The 23,751-nt window shown below is 37.3% G+C and overlaps 4 protein-coding genes and 1 non-coding gene across 6 annotated transcripts in view; 1 reads left to right on the top strand and 4 right to left on the bottom strand.

Annotated features, from left to right (window-relative positions):
- LOC116292301 (polyunsaturated fatty acid 5-lipoxygenase) overlaps positions 1–5,211 on the bottom strand; it is a 30,690-nt gene extending 25,479 nt beyond the window's left edge. Inside the window, exons 1-4 of the mRNA XM_089028944.1 lie at positions 4,268–5,211; positions 2,422–2,466; positions 956–1,081; positions 210–307 (exon numbers count right to left, since the gene is read on the bottom strand). Coding sequence (XP_088885070.1) covers positions 210–307; positions 956–1,081; positions 2,422–2,466; positions 4,268–4,792 — 794 coding nt within the window. The 5' untranslated portion in view covers positions 4,793–5,211. The remainder of the gene's footprint in view (positions 1–209; positions 308–955; positions 1,082–2,421; positions 2,467–4,267) is intronic.
- A 1,820-nt stretch (positions 5,212–7,031) lies between these two features.
- On the top strand, positions 7,032–7,104 carry Trnar-acg (transfer RNA arginine (anticodon ACG)). The gene has a single exon. It is a non-coding gene; the product is annotated as a tRNA-Arg (tRNA).
- A 984-nt stretch (positions 7,105–8,088) lies between these two features.
- On the bottom strand, positions 8,089–11,437 carry LOC116292285 (marginal zone B- and B1-cell-specific protein). The gene is made up of 4 exons (XM_031699568.2): positions 11,059–11,437; positions 10,318–10,436; positions 9,526–9,630; positions 8,089–8,563 (listed from the first exon to the last, which is right to left on the bottom strand). Exons 1-4 carry the CDS (start codon positions 11,233–11,235, stop codon positions 8,365–8,367), a joined length of 600 nt encoding a protein of 199 aa, XP_031555428.1. The 5' UTR covers positions 11,236–11,437; the 3' UTR covers positions 8,089–8,364.
- A 122-nt stretch (positions 11,438–11,559) lies between these two features.
- Positions 11,560–15,616, bottom strand: LOC116292283 (uncharacterized). Its single transcript, XM_031699567.2, has 2 exons — positions 15,167–15,616; positions 11,560–13,425 (listed from the first exon to the last, which is right to left on the bottom strand). Exons 1-2 carry the CDS (start codon positions 15,515–15,517, stop codon positions 12,802–12,804), a joined length of 975 nt encoding a protein of 324 aa, XP_031555427.1. The 5' UTR covers positions 15,518–15,616; the 3' UTR covers positions 11,560–12,801.
- A 247-nt stretch (positions 15,617–15,863) lies between these two features.
- The window catches only part of LOC116292308 (general vesicular transport factor p115), a 66,292-nt gene continuing 58,404 nt past the window's right edge, over positions 15,864–23,751 (bottom strand). For both annotated transcript variants that reach the window (XM_089029021.1, XM_089029022.1), the window contains exons 28-32: positions 22,586–22,655; positions 22,037–22,200; positions 21,331–21,546; positions 19,893–20,057; positions 15,864–19,068 (exon numbers count right to left, since the gene is read on the bottom strand). In XM_089029021.1, coding sequence (XP_088885147.1) covers positions 18,142–19,068; positions 19,893–20,057; positions 21,331–21,546; positions 22,037–22,200; positions 22,586–22,655 — 1,542 coding nt within the window. In that variant the 3' untranslated portion in view covers positions 15,864–18,141. The remainder of the gene's footprint in view (positions 19,069–19,892; positions 20,058–21,330; positions 21,547–22,036; positions 22,201–22,585; positions 22,656–23,751) is intronic.

Here is a 23,751-nt window from a genome sequence, read left to right as displayed (position 1 = left end):
ATGAGAGGACACATGAATATGGATACAACTCAAACAAAGAATCTTATTCTCAAGGGAATGACACGTGGTCTGAAATGGGAAACATTAAGCCCGAGCCGAGGGGGAGGTCTATTTTAAAAACTTCTAAGATCTTCAAACACCTCTACAATACGAACACGTTAGCGGCCGCATTACGAGGTGCGACCGTATTTGATAAGCAATCTACTTACCCATCAGGAATAGATTTACATAAAGTGATTAATGTTGGATCACATCCACACAGACGCTGGCGACCAAAATGAAAATCATCTCGCCATAACTCCCGACCCTACAACAAACAAAAATCCATCATTTTATCTCAACGAATCAAAGGTGGTGCAGTGAGATTCAGAAAACATATTACAGAAAATCCCTAAATGCTCCTCTGTTTCTTTTACCGATTACAGTTCCAGGGCCAATAGACCCCTTTCGAATTCCAAATTACCGCTGTGTTTCTTGATTACAGACTCATTTACTCAGGCTTAGCCTCGATTTTGTGAAGAATATTCACGTGTTCCAGTCCAGGTCCGTCAAGTTTCAAAGTGTTTGTATTCTTGAACTTGTGCATTCTTTACTTTACCGTTGGTATTTGTGAATATTTAAACACTGATACGAGGCTAAGCCTGAGTAAATGAGTCTGTAATCAAGGAACACAGCGGTAATTTGGAACTCGAAAAGGGTCTATTTCGTACGAGGGCTCTGGCATAATCCTTTTTTTTGAGACCAGGATTTCTTGAGCTTCCGTTTTTAAACACTGATACGAGGCTAAGCCTGAGTAAATGAGTCTGTAATCAAGGAACACAGCGGTAATTTGGAACTCGAAAAGGGTCTATTTCGTACGAGGGCTCTGGCATAATCCTTTTTTTTGAGACCAGGATTTCTTGAGCTTCCGGTATAGAAGCGCATGCGTTCAAAGACAAACAGTATCGGTACTTACAGCAGGAGTAGATAATTTTTTGCCATAAATATCATCAAATTCGTATAAACTCTCCCATTGTTGGGATTCATACAGCGGCAGCTTGTACTTGGACATCATTGCTTGTTTTCGTACCATGATATCCCACTGAAAATAGTCAACCAATAACCATGATAAGACGAATCAAGACGATGTTTTTTTGATAACTATATACACCTAATTGCAAAAACGTAGTCGGGTTCGATAAGAGGTCATATCATCGAAGCTAAGACCGAAAAGGATTTTGGGTACTCCGAAATGTGTATGATATTTGCATATAGACATGTAAAAATGCACAGTAGAGCAAAGTTGGTCGACCTAGATTAACAACATGCCAAAGCCATGATGCATAAAATGTGCACAGGAAGGGAAAACTGCAATAAGCATGAAATTAGCATAATTGTTTGTCTTCCCATGCTCCCCTTCGGTCTTAGCTTTGATGATATAACCTTTTTTTGAACCCGACAACGTTTTTTCAATTAGGTGTAAACCAGTTCATAGTTTAAGAATGGTTTTCAGTTCGCATGCGATTTTATCCCGAATTTCTCACCTTCTTTTGTTTAATTAATAACGAAAGAAGGTTTAGACAAAAGAAGGCGAGAAATTCAGTATAAAATCGCATGCGCAGTGAAAACCATTCTTAAACCATGGACTGGATTATTGAGAGAGGGGGTTTTGAGAATTGTTTGCTAGCAAACACAGTAACCATTTCAATTAAGTCAGTACCTCATGTTTCCCACTCATACGATAACCATTCTACTATAACGTTGTTGGATGGTAAACTGACCGTTCGAATAGAGTGGTTTTCAAAAACCCGTGAAGTACACTTTAGGGTATTACGCTTTAATACACTTTATTGTCCGCATTTTCTTTTGATTTTCTTTTGTGTTTTCATTGTATTACAATTTATTACACCTTAGTTATTACACTTTGTTTTGACGGGTTTTTGATAACCACTCTATTGCGAAACGACGAAACGTCATGTATGACCTCGTTTTCGTGCACTTGTCAGACATTATGAGAACGGTGTATTTTGTTACTTTTGATTGTTATATGACATCGTTCTTTTAATTAAGTTTATTATATATTTAGGATAGTACGCGCGCGCTGAATGGTCGAAAACTGTGCTTTATTAGTGAACAGAGCACAGTGCTGACGCCATCTGCGCGCGCTAAGTGCTGCTATATCCTGCGACCGTCTTTTTTTTTTGCGTAAATAAATTCAATACCGAAATAAAATTAGTAACTATTTAATAAAACGAATAAAACAGCTTTTTCCGTGCTCCGTTTAGCAATAAAGCACTTAGGAAGCGCTGTAAGCACTCAAGAAGTGTGAGAAGCATTCGCCTACGGCTCGTGCTTCTCACACTTCTTTCGTGCTTCCTGCGTGCTTTATTACTGAACGGAGCACGGAAAAAGCTGTTTTATTTGTTAAATATATAATCTTACTTTACTATTGCCAGTAAAAACCTCTTCCTTGGGACAAAAACTGATCTGAAATAACAAAAACAAAAAAAAAAAAAACAAATTACGGATTCATAATTTATACATAGAGGATATTACATGGGCGCGCGGAGATACGAAATTTATCTTCGAGTGTTGAAAAGATCTCTCACAAGTGAGCGCAGCGAACGAGTGAGAGATTTTCAACACGAGAAGATAAATTTCGTATCTCCAAGCGCCCATGTAATATTCTGTTCATTATATAATTATCCATAAAATCAACTTAATAAGCTTTTTATTTTTATAAAAAGTTTTTATTTATAAACTAATAGCTTAAATACACATGGAAACGATATTTTCACATGTGAAAATAACACGTTATTTTCACATGTGAAAATATCAGGAGAAATATAGGTATTTTATGGATAATTATATGATAAATTTTAACGGTAATAGAAAGTAAAATATAACTTAGAAATTATAGAATGAAAATTAAATCAAGTTAAATTTAAAAAATAAATTAATTTATGAATTCAAAAAGAAGGAATAAAAAAAATAGCTTAGTCTTTATAAAATTTCGGTGAAATATGAATAAAAATCTCAGCTTAAGCCAAATTTTTTATAGTTGCCTAGCAACTCTTTGCGGAGCCAACGCCACGCGAAGCAACAGGTGGAGACGCAAAGAAGCGAATTGCGGCGTTTGAATTTGACAATTTGAATAAAATTAGAAACGCATAAAAAAAACTATGTATTTAAAAAATTAATTACAGGAGATTGGCAATCTTAATTGGTGTAATTTCAATGGTTTGAAGAGGAATTTTCTTGACGGAAAAAAAAAAGACAGTTTTTTTAAAACGAACGTTAACTGATGGAAAAAATTCTTCCAGCTTTGTAGTTTTAAATATTGCTGGAAACGTCAATATTACCTTAATTAGATTCAATAAACTTCAATTATCAATCTGCTATGGTTTGAATAAAAAGGTAAGAAGATTCACCGATTATCAGAATCATCTTCGAAATTTAATTTTGCTATAAAAAATGGATGGCATTTTTAGAATTTAATCAGTAAAACTATGGTTTTCAAATCGCAAATATTTTGAAAAGCTCTACAACTTTTTCTCTCCTGAAGCGCAACGCGACCCGCACAATTCGATTTTCCCCCCTGTTATTGCCAGCATGAAAGAGAAAATCTTTAGCGTCTATCGCAATGAGAATGCAACAGTTTTCACGAAAAGCCCTTTTCGTATAGAAAATATTTCCAAAAATTCTCGACTTTTATACACCTTTTTTTTTTAAAAAAAAAAACCTCGGTCTGAAATCTAATACCGAGTAACACGCTACGCGATGTATTATATTCAATGCCGAAAAATTTAGTTTCCTCTTAGATTGGAATATGAAGCAAGACCTTTGAGTTGGGAGTGTAATTTTTCGTATTTTAGTCAGAAAACATAAAAGCACAAATATTTCGTTTAGTCTCAGGGGCCCATTTTAGGTCTCCGATCGACAACGAAATAGAAATAAGGAAGGGAAGAAGAAAGAAAGGAAGGAAGGAAGCAAGCAAGCAAGCAAGCAAGCAAGCAAGCAAGCAAGCAAGCAAGCAAGCAAGCAAGCAAGCAAGCAAGCAAGCAAGCAAGCAAGCAAGCAAGCAAGCAAGCAAGCAAGCAAGCAAGCAAGCAAGCAAGCAAAGAAAGAAAGAAAGAAAGAAAGAGAGAAAGAAAGGAAGGAAGGAAGGAAAGAAGGAAGGAAGGAAGGAAGAAAAAACAAATGAAGAGGTATAAATAGATGGGATGGATAAATGGTCGAAAGCTAGGATGAATGGAATGTAATAGAGATAGATGAATAACAGTCTTACTTGCGGAGGAAGATCGTCTCTTATTCTATGGTATCGATACACTCGTCTTTTCCAAAATATTTCCAGTTCTCTCTGTTCACTTTCTTCAGCATATTGTGGCAAAGAGCAATCATAATTTTCAATCACTATTGGCCTCTTGTTGCGAATCCATCGATGACAAGGAAACACTAGATCCTCTTTTCCCTCAAACTCGTCCGGTTCTCCGAAATATCGACGCACTTCAATCTTTTCCACGAACCATTCAACGCATCTTTTTTCATTCAACTCAGAACGACACAGTTTCAACCTTGTTATTGGTCCTATATTCAATTCCACTCGAAACGTAAAAAAATCTGTATGTCCTCGCTTGAAAACCGTAAAACAATTCCCAGCGAGACTTAATTCCTGTGAAGTCTTTCCTGCTTCGTCGATTAAAGTCAGATAAGCACAATTATGGAGCCCTACGCCTTTGGTGTCGCCGGTTTTTACAGCGACTATAAGGTTAGGAAAATCGAAACAGGAGAAGCAGTCCATTGTATTTCCCATAGTTGGTGAGATACCGACAAATCAAACCGAACGTTGACACTGCATTGGCTTCCAACTGGAATTCCCGTCTTCACAAAGTTTCCAAAATTAAAATCCTCCAAGTTTTGTCTTCTGCTGTAATATGGTTTCAAAAATCAAGGAAAATGGACTGAAAGACCTAAAAATCTCTAATGAAATTATAAAGTTCAAATTTCTTAAAATTCAGTTTCAAACTTGTGCTGGACGGTAGGCAACAGTATAAAAAAGATCTTGACCGATTTGTGAAGGATGAAACTGTGATTTTTGGAATTAACTTTTTCTGTTTGGAATTTCTTATTAAATCCTAGATTTGGGTTGCGTTTGTGTTAAGTCTTATCTCTTATCTCTTGGAAAAAGAGAAGCGTGAGTGTGCCCAAGTTTGAGCGTGGACTCTGCGGTACTTTGTTAGCTTGTCAACCAACGGAAAGGCAACAGGTTATAAACTAATGAATAATTAACAGTTCACAGTTAAGAGAGTAGACTGAGGTGAAGTGCCTTTGTGTATGAGTGTTGTATAGATGTATTTTAAGCTTGGCTCAATATGCTCTAGTGCCCTAGTGGGGAATATTTGAGAAAACAGTTAGAGATATCACCGAAAATTAGGCCCTGGCTAAACGAGGAAACATGTTTTCATAAAATTTTTCCTAAGGTGGCAAAACTGTCAGGAAAAATCGTGAAACAATATTTCCATGCGTCTTGGAAACATGAAATGTTTCTGCCGCACAGCAAAAACATTTTTTGCGTCTTGGAAGCAAAATTTGTTGCACGCAGCAATGTTTCGCATGTGGCTAAACTGGGAAACATCGAGGAAACATGTGCGCAGTAAACATGTTTCCTCGTTTAGCCAGGGCCTTAATAGCATACGAAACATTGTTTTAGCAAGGAATTAATTTTCACCGTGTAATTCTAAAACTCATACCATAGCTGAAAATCATCTTAGAATTAGTTAAACTGTTTCAGAAGAAAATGAGTTCAAAATTCGCCGGCCAAGGAAGATATAAATTCTCAAAAATCTAAATTTCGTATGAAAACATTCGTTTTTGGCATTTCCTGCCTCCAGCAAAGGTTTACTTTGAAGATTCGCGTTTTTTAAGAATTATATCTTCGCGAGTTTTTATTGAACTTATTTCCTTAAAACTTCAGGTATAGTCATTTTCTGCTTCCAGCAAAGGTTTTCTTAGAAGATTCGTGCTTTTTAAGAATTGATATCTTCGCGAGTTTTTATTGAACTTATTTCCTTAAAACTTCAGGTATAGTTACTATTTGAGTTTCTGTTTTCGTTATTTTGATATAATAGCTCAATATTACAGACATACTGCAGGTAGAAGAATACCAATCAATAATTGAGATGGGTAATACAATAAAATGGCGTTTTTTTGGCGCTAAAACAGTTGAGTTTTAAGAAGTCATCACCGCAAGCTAACCGCGGCTTGACACTGTGGAATTTTTAATAGGGAAACTAAAAAATAGAATAAATAAATCCCATGATGAGCACTGAGAACTGGAGAATATTGTTTGGAAAACGTAAGCAAATGCGACTTCCATTATTGCAAGTTGAATATGATGGGAGAAAGAAGAAGCAAAATTGATCTTATTGAAAGAAAATGAGATGAAGGAAGGAAGGAAGAAAGGGAGGGAAAAAATCGGTTGAAATCAAGAGAAAGATTTTGCTCAAATTAATAATCTGTGTTTTTGCCGACCACCCAGCTGATCTGAGAAAAAAGTTTCTCCAGAAAAAGCTGAGGAAAAAAAAAAAAAAAAAAAAAAAAAACCCGAAAATTGGAAAGATAATCGAAAACCGCACAATTAATAGAAGTAATTCTGCTGTGGGGTTCCTGTGCTTCAATCAACCACAGGAAGCCCACCACAGGTATCATGAAATACATTTAAACACGTTTCACATTCAACCTTTCAGATAAAAAATAGTTTTTAAAAACAATGCCTATGAAGTTTTTATTCGTAATAGGGAGGTCTTGCTTCTCACTTTATCTCTCGAAAGTGTCATACGTGAGGTCCCTCTCGTTTTATGCAAAAATATATCTGATCATTAATTACTTTTAGAGAATCTATCAAATGAAAGAAAAATTATCTAATTTGTGTTAGAAGGCATCAAGGAACAATTTATGTCCACGAACATCAAAAACTTGTTTAAGAAACCTTTATCCGATAACTAATCTCAACGCCAATAAATAAGTAAAAGTTTTCAGTCCATACATGCGACGGCCCTGTGGCCCAATGGATAAGGCATCTGACTACGAATCAGGGGATTCCAGGTTCGAGTCCTGGCAGGGTCGCTGTCTATTTTTTTTGCTTTTCAAGCTATTCGTTTTTATCTTTTATCTTATTTTTACAACACTTAATGCATTAAGGACATTAATTTAAACCGATGTCTTACTCTTAAAAACATTCCTTAATATTTTCTGTCGTATTTTTTTGAATATTTTTAGGTGTAGAAAACACGGCCTGCTCTAAAGTTCTTACAAATTATAAAACAACTTGAAATATAAATTTAAAAGCTCCAAACCAATGATACCAGTTAAAAAAACACTAATAAGCTAGACTTACCATTTAATTTCCTGCCTAAAGTTGATATTTTTCAATTTTTCTGCAGTTTGTCGAATGAATGAACCAACCGTCTCTCTAGATCTGGCTTTGGTCCGTGCCTGTTGTTGACAATGAAGCTTTTCACGTGGAAAATTATTCTTAACATCTAAATTCCACATATTTCAGCGTTTTGCTGTCCTTTTCTAATTGAAGTTAAGCTTAAAACTTTAAATCTAAAAACGTATAGTTTGCACAGCGCTCTGTTCAAGTTTTGACAAAGTTACCACAGTACCTAATTAATATGCGGAGGACTGCTGACCATGCAAATAATGACGAGTAATTTATTTGTTTTCAAAAACAGTTGACCATAAAATATAATCTCAAGGGATTTATTAGTTAAAGCGTTTTTTCCCTCACTATTCAGTTTTATATAGTCTAATTTTTCTCTTCATTTGATTCAGCTGCAAACATAATTAATTCTAGCAGAGCTGAAGATATATCCACAGGCAACCCAAGCAAACAAAGCAAATCTAGATGGTGTGACTGCTACTTATTTAGGGGGGGGGGAGGGGGAGACTGGTGCAAAACAAGGTCATGCTTCACCCCCCCTTCCTTTCATGAAAAACCTTTCCCTTGTTTTCCCTTCCCTTCTCCCCCCTCCCACCACTACTGTATTAATATATGGGGTCTGATTTCAAATCCGAAGCATGAAACATAAAATATCAAAAATATCATTTTAGTTTTAGTAAAAATATTTATTTCATAGTGACGTGAATACAAGAGTTGGTAGGCCTAGGCATAAATAGCTTCATCAGTGCATCCATATTGAAAATAGTTGTTTACAAAGATTGTATGTGCTAGACGCTAGAGAATGAAATTCACAAATACTAGAAAAGCGATGAAACAGTAGAAAACAGTAAAACTGAAATAAGTGCAGTTTTTGTATAGAATGTAATATAACTTTTGTCATTGAAGCTTGCTCTTTTATTTGAAAAAGTTTCAAATGATTTTTATAATTCTTCTTTTTTTCCTTCTTTAGATTTCTTACTCTTTTTACTTTTCTTTTCTTTCTTGTTTTTCTTTTGTTTTACACAATCCTTGGTGTATTCCTTACAGATATATTCATGGAGGTCTCCACTTTCTCTGAATTTTTCATACAAGGTGTCTTCGCTGACATCGCCAACTATGCCAGAACACTTAGATGACAATCTGTAATTGAAAAAAAAAATTGCCTATGGTTTAACTGGCTTTTGATTCTATTGCAATAAAATCCACTCCTGGGGTTGTGAGTTGATTCCCAGCTGAGCCACATATGTGAGTTGAGTAATTTGTTTGAGGTGTCCTTCTTCCCTTTGTCATGAGGATTTTTCTTTGGATTCTCTACATATTTTCCCTATGTGGGATGAGTGTTGTGTGCTGCAAAACACCTATTTAAAAAACCTTTGATGGTCCGAGATCTCGGGGGAAAGGGGAGGGGGGGTTTCAATTTGGACTCTGTCCTGTTACTTTATTGACTGTAATTATTTGTCAATTATTTCGGTGATGAAATCAATAAAATAAAATAAATATTAATGAAATGTGAAATGAGTGATCTGAGACTAAACCAAATTTTGAATCATGCTTTCATGTGTTCTGGCAAAAATGCAAAAACATACCATTTCTAACTCTAAGGTCATGTTTCATATTCAGGGGCAACAGAAGCTAAAAATCTTTGGGGGGGCACTGCAAAAATCTTTGGGGGGACACTGAAGATTATATTTAATGCTATGTGATAATGACAATGTTTTGTTTGACTGCAGACGCATGCACCATAAAACAACGACTAAGAACCAATTATTTTTGGGGGTGCCAGGCCCCCCAAAAAAATTTGGAGGGAGGGCACATGCCCCCCCAGCCCCCCGGTTCCACCCCCCCGATATTCCAATCTACAAGGAAACTACAGTGTTCGCTGAACAACACAGTTTAACCTTTTAGATTAGAATATGAAGCATGACCTTTCAGTTAGAAATGTTGTAAGATCTTATTAAGAAATTTAATCTTATGATATATCTTACAAGATTCTTACAAGATCTTGACAAGATTTCTACCTGGGAGAGCTCCTTACTGGGAATGATAGTTGAACATTATAATAATTACAATAATTAAATAAAAACATATTAGTGTATACCAACCTTCCTGGCCACTTTCCTCCACCTTGCATCATTCCAGGAAAGTCTTTGGCTTCAAGGCCTTCACCAGAGATTCTGTTGACTCCATTAACAGTCTTAATACCATAGCTAAAATATAAAAATCCATGACTCAATGCTAGTTAACAGAGCACAAAGGTGCTCCCTTTACACACTCAGACTATCAGTACTCATTATATACTCCTTATTTAAATGCTAAAGTACACAGAACTACTGGGAGAAGGAAGGACAGAAGAAAAAAAAGGGGGGGATGAATTTATATAGCACCATTTCCAGGAGCTCAATGGCGCTTTACAAGATCAGTGGAGGACTTACGGGCTGCATATTAAGGCACTAGTAGCAGCCGTGCAGCTTACAATCATAAGTGATTTGTTAGTATGTTAGTATTATGCCTCCAAACTGGGATAGGCTGTCGAACCTAAATTCCCTACTCTTACACTAATAATTCAACAGGTTCTTTTATGTCCCCCATTTTACTGCAGGTTAGGAAGGGTTGGGAGACAGGGCCTATGGTTTTAAGTCCTTGTCCAAGAAGACTTGAAGGTCTAACCATTTTCAGATGTAATTACAAAGGCAGCATCTTCTCCTCAGTTATTTTAAGACCCTGAGTGTTGGTCCGGCCGAGGCTTGAACCACGACCTCCCGCACAACAGACCAACGCTCTTACCAACTGAGCTACCGAGAGGAAAGAAGGAAGAAAGGAATGCAAGTATAGGTCAATCATTTCCAATAAATTAAGGTTATAGGCTATAATCAATTGAATCAAACCATACTTACTCATCCCAAGCCTTGGACTCACACACTCCTTCAATGATGTCTAAGTACTCTGATTCACTCAGAGGTTTGCCTTTTAGTGATGGCCGTTTTGCTTCAGCAGCTGCAAGTGCTTGTGTCAACTAAAACCAACATATTCAAGCTTTTGTAAGTAGTTTGGGACATTCATATCAAATCAAAACGTAAGCCAAATCCATCGTTCCTAAATCACTGATCAGGGCTGGTTATTAAATCCGATCAAACAATACGCTAGTTGTGACCAATGAGCGTGCTGGATTCATTATATTCACTTGTATAAAAATACTTAATTGGGTTACCGTAATTTACAGTAAATGAAATCCCCTGAGACAAAAACAAGTGTTCACAGAGCGTCCAACTAAACAGGTTTCCATAAACTCAAGCTCCAACACATAAGTTACTCAATAAACAAATGCTGTCTTTGTTTTTCCTGGTAGAGTAAAGTAACATATTATTTTAGGTCCTCTCTCAAAAAACAGTATATATATTTTACCACAAACCTAAAAATGTAAATGAAAAAATATAAAAAACTAAAATTATTGATGCTTGGAATTAAAGTTTTGAAACAGCTGAGAAATCGTTATGGCCGATAAATCCCGATATGGGATAATTATAAGACTAAATGAGTGCTTAAGATATTGCTACATAAAAGTTTTATAAGCTTAATATGAACTTTCATTATTAAGCTTATAATTCTAATAAACTTTCAAGTAAGAGTTTACGTACCTTGTAGGCAATTGCTGTACAAGAATCACACTGGATTTCAAAAGAACTAGGTGTATGTGGTGAATGTTGTTCCTCTTCAGTCATTTTAGGAGTTTCGAAGGTCATTTTTTGCTGTTCTTGTGCTCGTGTAAGAACGAAGAATACACACAACAAGAGGAAGCCATTGACGGTCGACATTTTGAAATACTACTCCCAAAAAATGAGATCTTTTTGTCTGATATTTTTACAAGTTGAAAATGCAGGTATATTCGCGTAGTTACTTGGCAAACAGCTGTAATGGGTTAAAGTAATAAAAGATCGTATGAATAAATAAAATGTTTATGCTGCAATAACAAGTGACAGCAAATGACTGAATGCCACGAGAAAATGGACTCACTATGTCACGCATGTGACGTGACAACACTCATGGACAATAACGCTGAGCTAACGCAATCACCTGTAAAAACTACCAGTAACAAAGACCAATATTTCTTCAATATTAAAACGCCAATAAACTTTGAATTAAAATAATAAATTAATGCTTTATTTTCATTAGTATTTTGAATGGTTATTTTAAACGAATAGAAAAATTTATAGAAGTTTTTAATTTTGTTGGGCTACCTGTGGTACAATATGTTAAGATCGCAGGCTCATTAATTTTGAACCGGAAGTACGTTCCCGGTCGAGGGTCATATAAATCGCAGAGGGGTGGGGTGAGAAAGTGGCCGAGGGGGGAGGGGAGAGTCATCAATGTCGTAGATAGTTATGAAAAATTCGAAATTACAGAAAATAGTTCTAAATTTACGTTTTCTTCGTTAATTCTAGTCGATTTTAATTAATTCTAAAATTATTCCAGGATTGACAGATCAAAAATTTCACAAATTTGATGCTGAAAGCAATATTGCTGTTATCCTTACTGTCAAAATCTTTTCTTTCTTTGTACTGTAAATATTATGGATGTGAGCTCCCTTGTTAAGCTTTACAGCTTTTGGGGGAAATGTTTTGTCAAATATGTTAAATAATAAAAAAATCGATATAAACCGAGACAACAATTGTGATGAAAAAATGCAAAAGATTCAGACGAATAAAGTAAGATCCTTCCAAAAATCACGCTACTTATTTGAAGTAGGCTTTGGAAAGTATGATTAATTCTTGTCTATCAAAAAATATAATTTATTCATCCTACATGCATTTTGAACGGGCGCGCAAAAGATAATTACTCCGGAATGACAATAAAAATAAAATCTCGAAGATTATTCAGCGGTTTTTGAGCGCGCGCACATCGTGGGCTCAAATCGAATGTTAGTCAGCCAATTTTAAGGGTGCAGTCATCGACATTATGACTCATCACGTCAGAATAAGTTGGCGCGTTTTGCTTATAAAGCCTCGGAGCCACGATAAAGCCTGGTTCACAAGAGCTATGCAAATTACACAAATACAAGGACAAACAGTGTTCAAAAGCGTAGTAAGGTACTAGCTTGTTTACATAAAGAACATTTTTAGTCTTGTGGTATTTTTTCTTGCGTTTGTGTTTCGTTAAAAACTCAAACTCAAACGCAAGCAAAAAAAGTTTCCTCGGTTGCACTTTCGTTGCTGGTGTGAACCGGGCTTTACTACTCACTGATCTAATGACTGTATACTGTATATGTAAGTACTATATTCTCTTCATGATGAATAAACGCAGAGCAACGTACAGAGCAGTGTCCATCGATCCAATCAGTTCAGTTTTTAAAAGTGCGTTTTATACTTTTCGACCGCTCTTTTTCAAGAAGTTCCTGGAACGTCTCTATGCCATCTTGTAACGACAGCACCAAGATAATTTCCAACAGCAGCACCAATCATACCTCCGGCTAAACTACCGGGTAGGCCGAAAGCTGAACCAGCTAACGACCCAGCAGCGCCCAGTAGCAAGCGGGATAATACCTTTGCAACAATTTCCAAAAGCTTCGTATTGAGATCGTAGTCGTTCTTGATAACTCCCTTTTCCCTGTTTTCAAAAGCTTCCTCGATTTCAAGCCAACACAAACCCGCTTCCATAATCGATGCAATGGCAAAACCAACCGCAAAGGCATAGTTTTGTTCTTTTAGAACTGTAACTGCAATTTCATCTGATGCGTTGGCAAGGAGTTTGAGGAAAAAGGACCCCAACTGGCTGCGTGCTGTGTGAGTCACACCAGCGCACAAGGCTCCCACGATCTCTTTTGCCCAAGTATACCAGAACTTGACTTGAAGACTGACTGTTAGCCCACACATACACCACATAACGAAATGTTCGCAGTTGTTAGTCAAACAGTTATATGTTTTCTCGCCTTCTCGCGATATGGCTCTTCTGACAACCTTTCTTGCACGGTACCGCCTCAGCTCCCTAGGCCACACTATTTTGTGCATCTACATATATATTGTAATCATAACGATCAATGGACTTTAGGCCTAGAGCAAACGTCGAACTTTCCATACACCGAACTCATTAAAAACAATGGATATCAGGTGATAATGAGGCGGCATTCTTTGATGTAATTAAGTTCGGTGCATGGAAAGATCGACGTTTGCCCTAGGCGTTAGTAATTCACATTTAATTCGACATTCATCCAAGCCATTTCTCGGCTATATAGGACATAAAGCTATTTTAAAAAAGGCCGAATACTGCATAGTGAATACTGAATAGTGCATTCCAAGTCCGAAGTGCATTGTGGGTCACGGTGACATCGTCTAAAGTAGGATTAATAGTAATAATAATTTATTCTGTTTTTAGTGTATTGCATCTGAACCAATATAGTAACTACACGTAGAGAGTTAGTTCCTGTATATTTACTTTTTATTTCAAATTACATTTGGTCTTGGAATGCACTGTTCAGTATGCAGCATTCAGTATTCAACCTTTTTGAAATAGCTGTATATAAAAGTTTTTTTCAAGGTGGATCCAGTTAAATTGACGCATTCGTTTTGCGAAGCGAGGGAGAATAAAATTGTCCAAAATTCGCTCTGAATTAGTTTGGTTCCTCCTTAAAGTGCTACTATGACGAAAATCGCTCAAACTTGGATTCAGCTGAAACTTCCTAAGAATACTCTTTAAAGGTCCAATAATCACTGTATGAAGTGTTTTCTCGATATTCAGGACGAAAGTGTGATATTTTTACGATTATTTTTTGGAGTCTGTGACGTCATACACTGAACATCAAACATTGCTACATATATTTCTTTGTATATAAATCCTTAATTTATTTTATTCCTATGAAGCCCAAAGGGTGACTTATGTGCTTATTTCACATTACTTGTGACTATAATTTATATTTTGGGGTGTTTGGGTATTTCTTTCTCCCTTTACTACTGATATTTTGATCATAAACTACAAAGAAATGTATGGAGCGATGTTCGATGTTGAGTGTATGACGTCACATACTCCAAAAAATAATCGTAAAAATATCATACTTTCGTCCTAAATATCGAGAAAACACTTCATACAGTGATTATTGTACCTTTAAAGAGTATTCTTAGAAAGTTTCAGCTGAATCCAAGTTTGAGCGATTTTCGTCGTAGTAGCACTTTAAAGTTTAACAAACTTCTTAAAACTTATTTTTTTAAAAACTTTTTTCACTCACTATTTGGAAAAATTGACTTGATTAAGTTAAGAGAACTAACGGTCATACAAATTTTAGCCAAGATATGATATTCAGTCTATGCAGTCTAGTGATGGAAAATTCATATTTAAAATTTGCATTATAAACAGAGCTTACTTTCAGTTTCGTTTTCAAACCCAAACCCAAATACAATAATACATGCATTTATAATACACCACAAAATTAATCAATTCTGATAGAACAAAAAGAGTCAATTAAATCCCAAATTGTACTCTGTAGAGTCCCAATTAAGTTGCTCATTTTTTTGAGTATATTATAAACAAAAAATCGCAAGATCTTCTCGAACAATTTGGAATTTATAGATACTCGTGATGTTGTGAAAGTTCTCATTCTAAACTCGCCTTTTGAAAACTCTCAAAGCATCACTCGTATGTACCTATAAATTCCGTAAATTGTACTCGAGGTCGTGCGGTTTCCTATAAAAATCACCAAAATCAATCAGTACTAAAGTTTTATAATATCTAGAAATTCTTTTGTCTAAGTTAACTTACTTCAATTTTTTCTAATTCTTCGAATGTGTAAGAATTTCGATGAACTTCACCCAGCTTTTCCACATCAATAAGTAATTTAAGAGCTTCTTTTCCCGATAGCTCGAAGCAATTTCGTGGCCCGTATTCCATGGCTATGATCCTGTCACCTTCTACTTTGACACAGATTAGATGGTGAGTGTACCCATATCTGTATACCATAAGGTGATCTGCTTTCCTCACATTCCGATTCTTAGAAGATACAGGCTTGATTTCGAACCCGTCTGCTAAATCGGACACAAATACTTTCTGTTCTTCGGGTGTACTTTGCTCCAAATTTCTCCATCTTCGTCTTCTTGAAATATTTTGCCCCATCTAATCGTAAGGAGCTCGAGTTTAAATTTGTGGTATTCGCTGAATGGCGGAAGTGAGGTCTCGCTCGAATCATCGCAACGTCTACGCTAGTCTCCCCCACAGCCGCTTTCAGTGTCGTCACGCAACGCTTTCTCCCCCGAGTAGCTCCTCAGGGGAGAAAACGTTGCGTGACGACACTGAAAGCGGCTGTGGGGGAGACTACGTCTACGCATGCTTGCATCTTTATACGCTGCATTTACAGAGTAGAGGGTGGCGAATTGACAAATAACCTAAAATTAGTAGTTAACAGTTTACTGATACTTCGTTATTTTGGTTTTTTGAAAAAAACAACAAAAAACAATCAGAATAAATAAGCTTTTTGTTTATTTGACTTTTCAACTTTTAAAAATTCAGTCTCTTCTGTAAAACAAATATTCATTCCTCGTGGATTTCATTTATATTTCGTTAGTTTTCTTTAACTAATAATAATTTCAATACATTTTTTTACAATCTGTTTAATTAGTAGAGACTAATGATCTCTAATAGAAATTTAATATGGAATTTTTACGTAACAACCACACCCTTTCATAGTTTCAAGTTTTAAAGCTAAAATTTAAAGTGCCTATACCACATAACTCAATATTTTCAGTATCGATTCTACATAAAGTGAGTATTTGAATGGTAAAACAATTTCATATGATTCGAGTGATACATCTTGAAGATATCAAAGTTTATATTTCCAATATTCAAATAAGTGTGATGTCATTATAGGCAAGATTAAATATACAAAACTTTTCTAGGGCAGCAAAATATCCTGTATATAACATCATTGTCTTACTCATGGTTTAAAGAAAACTACTAGCAATTTTTTTCCTCACAGTAATCAGTGTTGCAATTTAAAAACGATGAGAAGCAAACTCAAATTCCTATAATGACATCATACTCATTAACATATTGGAAGTATAAACCTTGATATCTTCAAGATGCATCACTTAAATCATATGAAAAATTTTTACCATTCAACTATCCACTTCATGTAGAATCAATACTGAAAATATTCAGTGAGTTCTCATTTCACTGAACCAGTGTCGTTCCCTTGAGTATGATTCTATAGATCTTTTAAGTCGTGACGTATTTCCGGGTCCAACTGCTCAATAAAACCGCTAAAATAAAGAGAAAAATATTCTCAATGATTTAAACTCCAAGAAAAACCTTTAAAGAACAGATTTTCGTTTGGACCCGGAAGTAGTTTTTCCATACGTTTGACGTTAAGCCTAAAAGCTCTATTGCCTCAAGTTAACGTTTGAAATGACAAATAAATATGGTTGGGTCTTAACAAGAGAGCATAAATAAGAGACGGAAACTTCTTAATAACGCTTGCGCCATGTCAATTCCCAGTTGGGTTATTTTTAGTAACCGGATGCAGTTTAAATTTCGCCGTACCCTACTCCCCGTGCGTCATCAACTTGCGCGCGCGCGTTCTTTCCGTTTATTGGTTTGATGACTAAAAACGAAACGAAAAGAGCGCGCACGCAATTTTATGACACACGGGAGTACGGTAAGGCGAAATTAAACTGCATCCGGTTACTAAAAATAGCCCAACCGGGAATTTACGTGGCGCGAGCGTTATTCAGAAGTTTCCCTCTCTTGTCTATTGTAGAAGATAATATGGGTAAGTTGTAGTGCTTGGGAACGAGGTTATTCCGGGCGAAAGCCCTTGGAATTAAATTCGGAAAAAATTAATTTCCGACCTCGCTGGGCTTTGTCTATGCTTTCTTGGTCTCCGGCAAACATATAATTTTGTTTATCGAAGTAGTATGATCATTCGTGTGGATGTAATCCTAAGAAGGACTGTTTGATGTGACTGACGTTTCGACAACCTGAGCGGAAGTCTTCTTTAGAGTCTGAAGATAACTTCCGCTCAGGTTGTCGAAACATCAGTCCCATCAAAAAGTCCTTCTCAGAACTACATCCACCCGGATGATCATAAAACAAATATTGTTACTTCGATAAATATTCATTCACCTGGGTTCAGACTATTGTGTACAATACATATAATTTTATTTCCAAGATGTAGAAAATTGGAAAACGTCGAGCCCAAAGTAAAAATGTATACAGTCAATTCAAAAAACGTTGTCGTCGACCGGCTCAAGCCTACGCGACAGGACCGAAAGGAATATGGGTAAAAATCGCTGAAGCGGTTAAATATTCGTTCTGAATTAATTGTTCCCGCTAGAAATTAAGATAATAATGGCGAGAAACAATCCATCAAATGCATGTCTTTGGGTTTAAGGAAAGAGAAACAAAGTAGTTATGATTCAGTTCACAATTTCCAAAAGTATGAAGGCACTAAAAAAACGTCTCCTTCAACACTTCCCGCTCGCCTACGAAGGTTCGTGCTGTAAACCAGGCATAACAAGTCAGATAAAATCATGGAGTCAACTCGGCTTCAATAATTGCTACCCAGAGTTCCTTTCGGTTCAGTCGCGTAGGCTTGAGATGGTTGACGACAACGTTTTTTTGAATTGACTGTATGCGTCTATAAATGCAAAATTTCATCTGAAAAATTTGTCTATGACATATCTCCTCAATCTTTTCTTTCACTGAATTCAAATTATTTCAATAATATATGAAAAATCTATAATTTACGTTAGAGAGTCGAATTCTCCATTATCTATCAACCCAGCATCTTCCTTGATGTCCTCGCTCTGAGAAAAATACGAAAAATTATTTTGCTGATTTGTGTTCGTATTCTGTTGCGTAGGAAAATTAAAGAAAGGAATGGGTTTTGGTTTTGAATCTGTTTGTTCTTCTACCGCGTATGGGACCGGTGCTTGTTGTTGCGCATGCGCATGTTCATCTAAGGAGTAGCCATTGTCGTGATCTTGTCTATAGTGGGTTTCCTGGAATGCGTCATAACCGTAGGGCTGGGCAGGGAAGCCTGGGTAACCAAATGACTCTGAACGGCCTTGCTCCTGCAATGCGTAGTAACCCTGTGGTTCCACTGGACCGGCTTGCTCTTGGTGAGCGTATAACTCCGTCTGGTCTTGTTCTTGGTAGTCGGGGTAACCCGATAACTCCATATGTCCTTGGTCTAGGTAACCCGATGACTCAGTTTGGCCTTGCGCATGGAATGCATGGGAAACCGCTGACTCAGTTTGGCCTTGCGCATTGAATGCATGGTAAACCGCTGGCTCTGTTTGGCCTTGTTCATATAACGCGGGGTAACTCGAGGGGTCCTTTGGGGAATGCTCTTCAACAGGGTGCTGAGTTTCTTCAGATGGTTTCTCGAGCTCGTGGCCTTCTTCCTCTGTAGGATGAGCGGGTTCTTCCTCTTGTAATCCATTCTCAGGAGCCTCGTGTGGGATTCCCGCGATCTCCTGCGTTACTTGCTCTTCGGTGTCATCATCAACTTGGTCATGTCTGTCTTCATTTTCATTCTCTTCATCTTGGTCCTCTTCGTCATCATCATCATCATCATCGTCATCATCATCATCGTCATCATTTTCCTCATCCTCGTCTTCTTCATCCTCATCAGCACTGACGTCTTGACCAAGATCTTTGAGAATTTTCTGGAAATAAGGAAACGACTTAGATTTTCAATAGATAAAAGATAGGAGGAAGGGGGGGAGGGAGGGAGGGAGGGAGGGAGGGAGGGAAAGAGGGAAAGAAAGAAAGAAAGAAAGAAAGAAAGAAAGAAAGAAAGAAAGAAAGAAAGAAAGAACACCCCCCCCCCCCCCAAAAAAAAACAAAGAAATATATGTAGCAATAATGATGAAAAGGTAAATTATACACCGTGAAAAGATGAAAAAACTTACTGACGTTTCGGACGCTAGTCCTTCGTCGGAGTAAAAGAGAAAGAAGTGGTAGAAAGGAGTGTATATATGATAGAACAAGACAAAAGAAACCAATGAAAGCAAGGTAGGCAAGGAAACAAAAACAAACAATCAAAAGACAAAAGAAAAGGTTAGTTGAAAGTAAAGCGTTCATTAATCCCGTTGGGACTAAGAGTGCCCAATAGGTGAATAAGCCGCATTTCTTTGGTCTTGCGACAATCATTGTTGCCGTTAATCAAAGAAAGACCGAAAACAATGAAATCAGAAAGAGAATGGTTAGCTAGATTAAAATGGCTGTTTCATTAGAAACACCGACGCAGCTCACACTAGTTTTTAGCTAGTTATATCTTTATATGTAGCAATGTTTGATGTTGTGTATGACGTCACAGACTCCAAAAAAATAATCGTAAAAATATCATAGTTTCGTCCTGAATATCGAGAAAACACTTCATACAGTGATTATTGGACCTTTAAAGAGTATTCTTAGGAAGTTTCAGCTAAATCCAAGTTTGAGTGATTTTCGTCAGAGTACCACTTTAACATCTAATGCAATTAATTACCTTATATTTTGCTAGCTTTTCAACCTGTTCAGCCAACATTATAAGCAGATCTTCGTGTTCTTTTGCCTGACTATCTTTCTCTCCAATAACTTCCGCAAGCCTCGTTTCCAGTTTCATGATTCGCTCGTTTGCTTCCATCAGCGCAGCTTGGGCACCGTGTGTCTTCTGGGAAGAAATGGTGAAGAGAAAATTTAGAGGACTTGAATATGTGAAGAATATGGACAAATATAGTTTGTAAGAGAGAGATGTTATGGCAAAGTAGTGAGGGGAGTATTGTGAGAAAGAGTGGGGGAAAAGGGAATGAAGGAATTGAAGGGAGGGAGGAAGGAACGAAGGAACGAAGGAAAGGAAGGAACGAAGGAAGGAGGGAAGGAAGGAAGGAAGGAAGGAAGGAAGGAAGGAAGGAAGGAAGGAAGGAAGGAAGGAACGGACAGGAAGGAAGGAACGAACGAAGGAAGGAAGGAAGGAACGAAGGAACGAAGGAAGAAGAAGGAACGAAGGAAGGAACGAAGGAAGGAACGAATGACGCAGGAAGGCGACAGGAACGCAAGGAAGGCCAAGGAAAGAAGGACGGAACGAAGGAAGGCAACGAAGGAAGGAACGAAGGAAGGAACGAAGGAAGAGGAACGAAGGAAAGGAAGAACGCAGCAAGGGCAACGAAGGAAAGGAGGAACGAAGGACAAGGAACGAAGGAACGACGGAACGAAGGAACGAAGGAAGGAAGGAAGAAGAAGGAAGGAAGGAAGGAAGGAAGGAAGGAAGGAAGGAAGGAAGGAAGGAAGGAAGGAAGGAAGGAAGGAAGGAAGGAAGGAAGGAAGAAGGAAGGAAGGAAGGAAGGAACGAACGAAGGAAGGAAGGAACGAAGGAAGGAAGGAAGGAAGGAAGGAAGGAACGAAGGAACGAAGGAAGGAACGAAGGAAGGAACGAAGAAGGAACGAAGGAAGGACGGAAGGAAGGAACGAAGGAAGGAAGAAGGAAGGAACGAAGGAAGGAACGAAGGAAGGAACGAAGGAAGGAACGAAGAAGGAACGAAGGAAGGAACGAAGGAAGGAACGAAGGAAGGAAGGAACGAAGGAACGAAGGAACGAAGGAAGGAAGGAACGAACGGAAGGAAGGAAGGAACGAAGGAAGGAACGAACGAAGGAAGGAACGAAGGAAGGAACGAAGGAACGAAGGAAGGAACGAAGGAACGAAGGAAGGAAGGAAGGAAGGAAGGAAGGAAGGAAGGAAGGAACGAACGAACGAACGAACGAAGGAAGGAAGGAGGGAATACAGTAGGTTGGAAATGGAAGTAAAGAAATAGGAAGGAGCGAAGAGAAAAGAGAACAAAAGGATGAATATTGAGAAATAAATAAGCAAAAGAAGGAAGGAAAGAAGCCTTGCTCAAATGCATCCAATGTTTAAACACACAATTTTCAGTTTTTTGCATAACACTTACAAATGATTCCAATTCTCTGCGTAAAGATGCGTTCTCTGTTCTCAAACTGTTTATTTCTTGTTCTAATGAGCTCACAGTTCGTCTCAATCCGGCCAAATCTTCCAACTGATTTCTCGTCAATCCAGCTGCGACTTCAGTAGAATCACACGAGTCTGCCAGCTCTGCTGTAGCTGTTGCTACGGCGTATTGAGCTTGAGAAACCTCCAAATCTTTTTCCTAGAAAAGCCAGTTATCAGTGTATAATTCAATATGGAAATTAATGGCAAGAGAATTTGAACTAAGAGAAGGAATCCCTAGGAGTCCCTAATGCTATCCTTAGAATCTTTGATGCTATTTTTAGAATCATTTAAGCCTGGTTTTCACTAGCGACGGAAGTAGAAGCGTAAGACGTCTTATGTTCCTGTGAAAATCAAACAACGGAGACGAACATCGACGGAAGCATAAGCAGAAGGAACGGAAGGTTTCCTTTTTCTTATGCTTCTGCTTCTACTTCGGTCCTTACATCGCTAGTGAAAACCAGATTTTTATGCTTCTTTGTATCTCGCAGACACAGAGTTCGCATGTTTATGATAATCGCAGTAACACTCATTTGCGAAGGTCGCAGCACTAAGACAGAAAATGTTTACTTCGAAGATTAAAATCATTAACGACCCTTCATTTTCAGTTACAATTAGATCATCAAATAGTCGATAAATAATTTACTTACTAATCTTTGTAGTTTTTCTTCTTTTTCTTTCAACTTGGTTTCTAATTCCTGCTTATTTAGTTGCAATTCACTCATTTGAATTCGCAGGTTTAATAAATCGGGACTTTCTGCAGGTACAAAGCTGCCATTTAATTCAGCTTGTTCTTGTTGGTGTTGATGGTAAGCTGTGAAGGAAAACATTCAAATAAGCCAATAACAGAAGAGTTTCTTTACAGCTTTGATATCTTTAAGCCAATCAGAAAAGTATCCAAGGTATATCACAGCAAAAATTTGAAATTCATATTCCCAGCCCAAAAAAATCTAGACCAGCATGTTTTACCTATTGTGGCCAATACATCTCTATTCGTAGAAATACAGAATACTTTTCTTCACTTTGTATAGTAATTTGCAGCTCGAGTCGTAGCGGTAAGTGACGATGAGATCTTTTGCCCATGAACGTCCTTAAATAGGTGTATTGACGACTCTTAAAACTTCATGTGTGCTTTTGTTTTCCGATATCAGAAGTGAGGAGTCTTAAGAGACGTCAATATAAAAAGAGGATCTACTTACATTGCATAAGAGATAATTGACTACGAAGTTGTACAATTTCCTGTGCTTGGATTTGAAGTTGGGTATTAGCCTGAAAAACATACAGGAAAAAATCATTGCAACCATCTGCCGAGCTTGACAAAGCAGTCTTCAAAGGTGAAACACAGTAAGCATTTTTGGAAAGTCTCATTACAGTAATAAATAGAATTACAAACTTTATTTGTACCCTTTATTACATTATTTTCTAATTTGATACATTCTTTTATGTTAGACAGATTGAGGGGTACCAACTTCCAAAATTAACTAGAAAGCTAAAAATGCTTGGAAGTTGGTTTACATATTCTTAAAGGCCGGTTTAGACGGTACGATTTTCGCCTACAACTATCGTATACAACACGCTCGCGTCTGTCGTAGGCGAGTTGTAGGCTTGATTTACACGCTACGACTCGAGTTGTAGGATGGCGCGAGCGTGTTGTATACGATAGTTGTAGGCGAAAATCGTACCGTCTAAACCGGCCTTAATTAAAAGTCACTACAGTTAAGTCATTACAGAGAATTGTATAATGTTTTCAGTCAACAGGACTCTTGGTTTATGGCGTGATTTGCCACTATCACTACCAGACTCCCTCGCGCACTTTCTCTTGTTCAGTTAATTAGCACCAATTGTCTTACTGCTTCATTAGGGAATACACATTTGAATATGAAGAAAATTCGCAAAGCATTTTGCTAGAAGTAGTAAAATAACGCCATCATGCAAACGGCCTCTTGGTCTGCTTAACCAATTGACATCAGATTTTTGTGTCTGCCCTCTTATTGACAATAAATTGCGTCATCACATTGTCAAAGTAGTGTGGATCCACGAGGCGTAGCCGAGTGGATCCGCATACTACTTTGACAATGTGATGGCGAAATTTATTGTCAATAAGAGGACAGACTCATAAAAATCTGATGTCAATTGGTTTTTTACAATAACAAAAACGATAAAAACTTCTCATTTTTAGCGATCAAAACAACTGACAGAAAGAGCGTGCGCTCGTTGACGTCAGCTTTATCTGTCTGTCCTCTTATTGATGATAAAAATTAACCAATCAGCGCGCGAGAAATTTGTAAGTTATTGTAAAATTAATAATATAATTTAATAATCTAATAACAGATTTGGAATCGGCATTAAATTTCAATTCGGAAGA

This window comes from Actinia tenebrosa, unplaced genomic scaffold (assembly GCF_029948245.1).
Source record: "Actinia tenebrosa isolate PJP-AT-01 unplaced genomic scaffold, QUT_ActTen_1.0 PGA_scaffold13__45_contigs__length_12533684, whole genome shotgun sequence".
Taxonomy (NCBI): domain Eukaryota; kingdom Metazoa; phylum Cnidaria; class Anthozoa; order Actiniaria; family Actiniidae; genus Actinia; species Actinia tenebrosa.
This window is presented reverse-complemented; position numbering and strand designations above follow the sequence as displayed.

Coding starts and splice junctions, on each gene's coding strand:
- LOC116292285 (XM_031699568.2), bottom strand. CDS start 11,235: ATGTCGACCGTCAATGGCTTCCTCTTGTTGTGTGTATTCTTCGTTCTT. Junction 10,437..11,058: donor GTACAGCAATTGCCTACAAG/GTACGTAAACTC, acceptor TGTTGGTTTTAG/TTGACACAAGCACTTGCAGC. Junction 9,631..10,317: donor GAGTCCAAGGCTTGGGATGA/GTAAGTATGGTT, acceptor TTTATATTTTAG/CTATGGTATTAAGACTGTTA.
- LOC116292283 (XM_031699567.2), bottom strand. CDS start 15,517: ATGGGGCAAAATATTTCAAGAAGACGAAGATGGAGAAATTTGGAGCAA. Junction 13,426..15,166: donor AAGAATTAGAAAAAATTGAA/GTAAGTTAACTT, acceptor ATATATATGTAG/ATGCACAAAATAGTGTGGCC.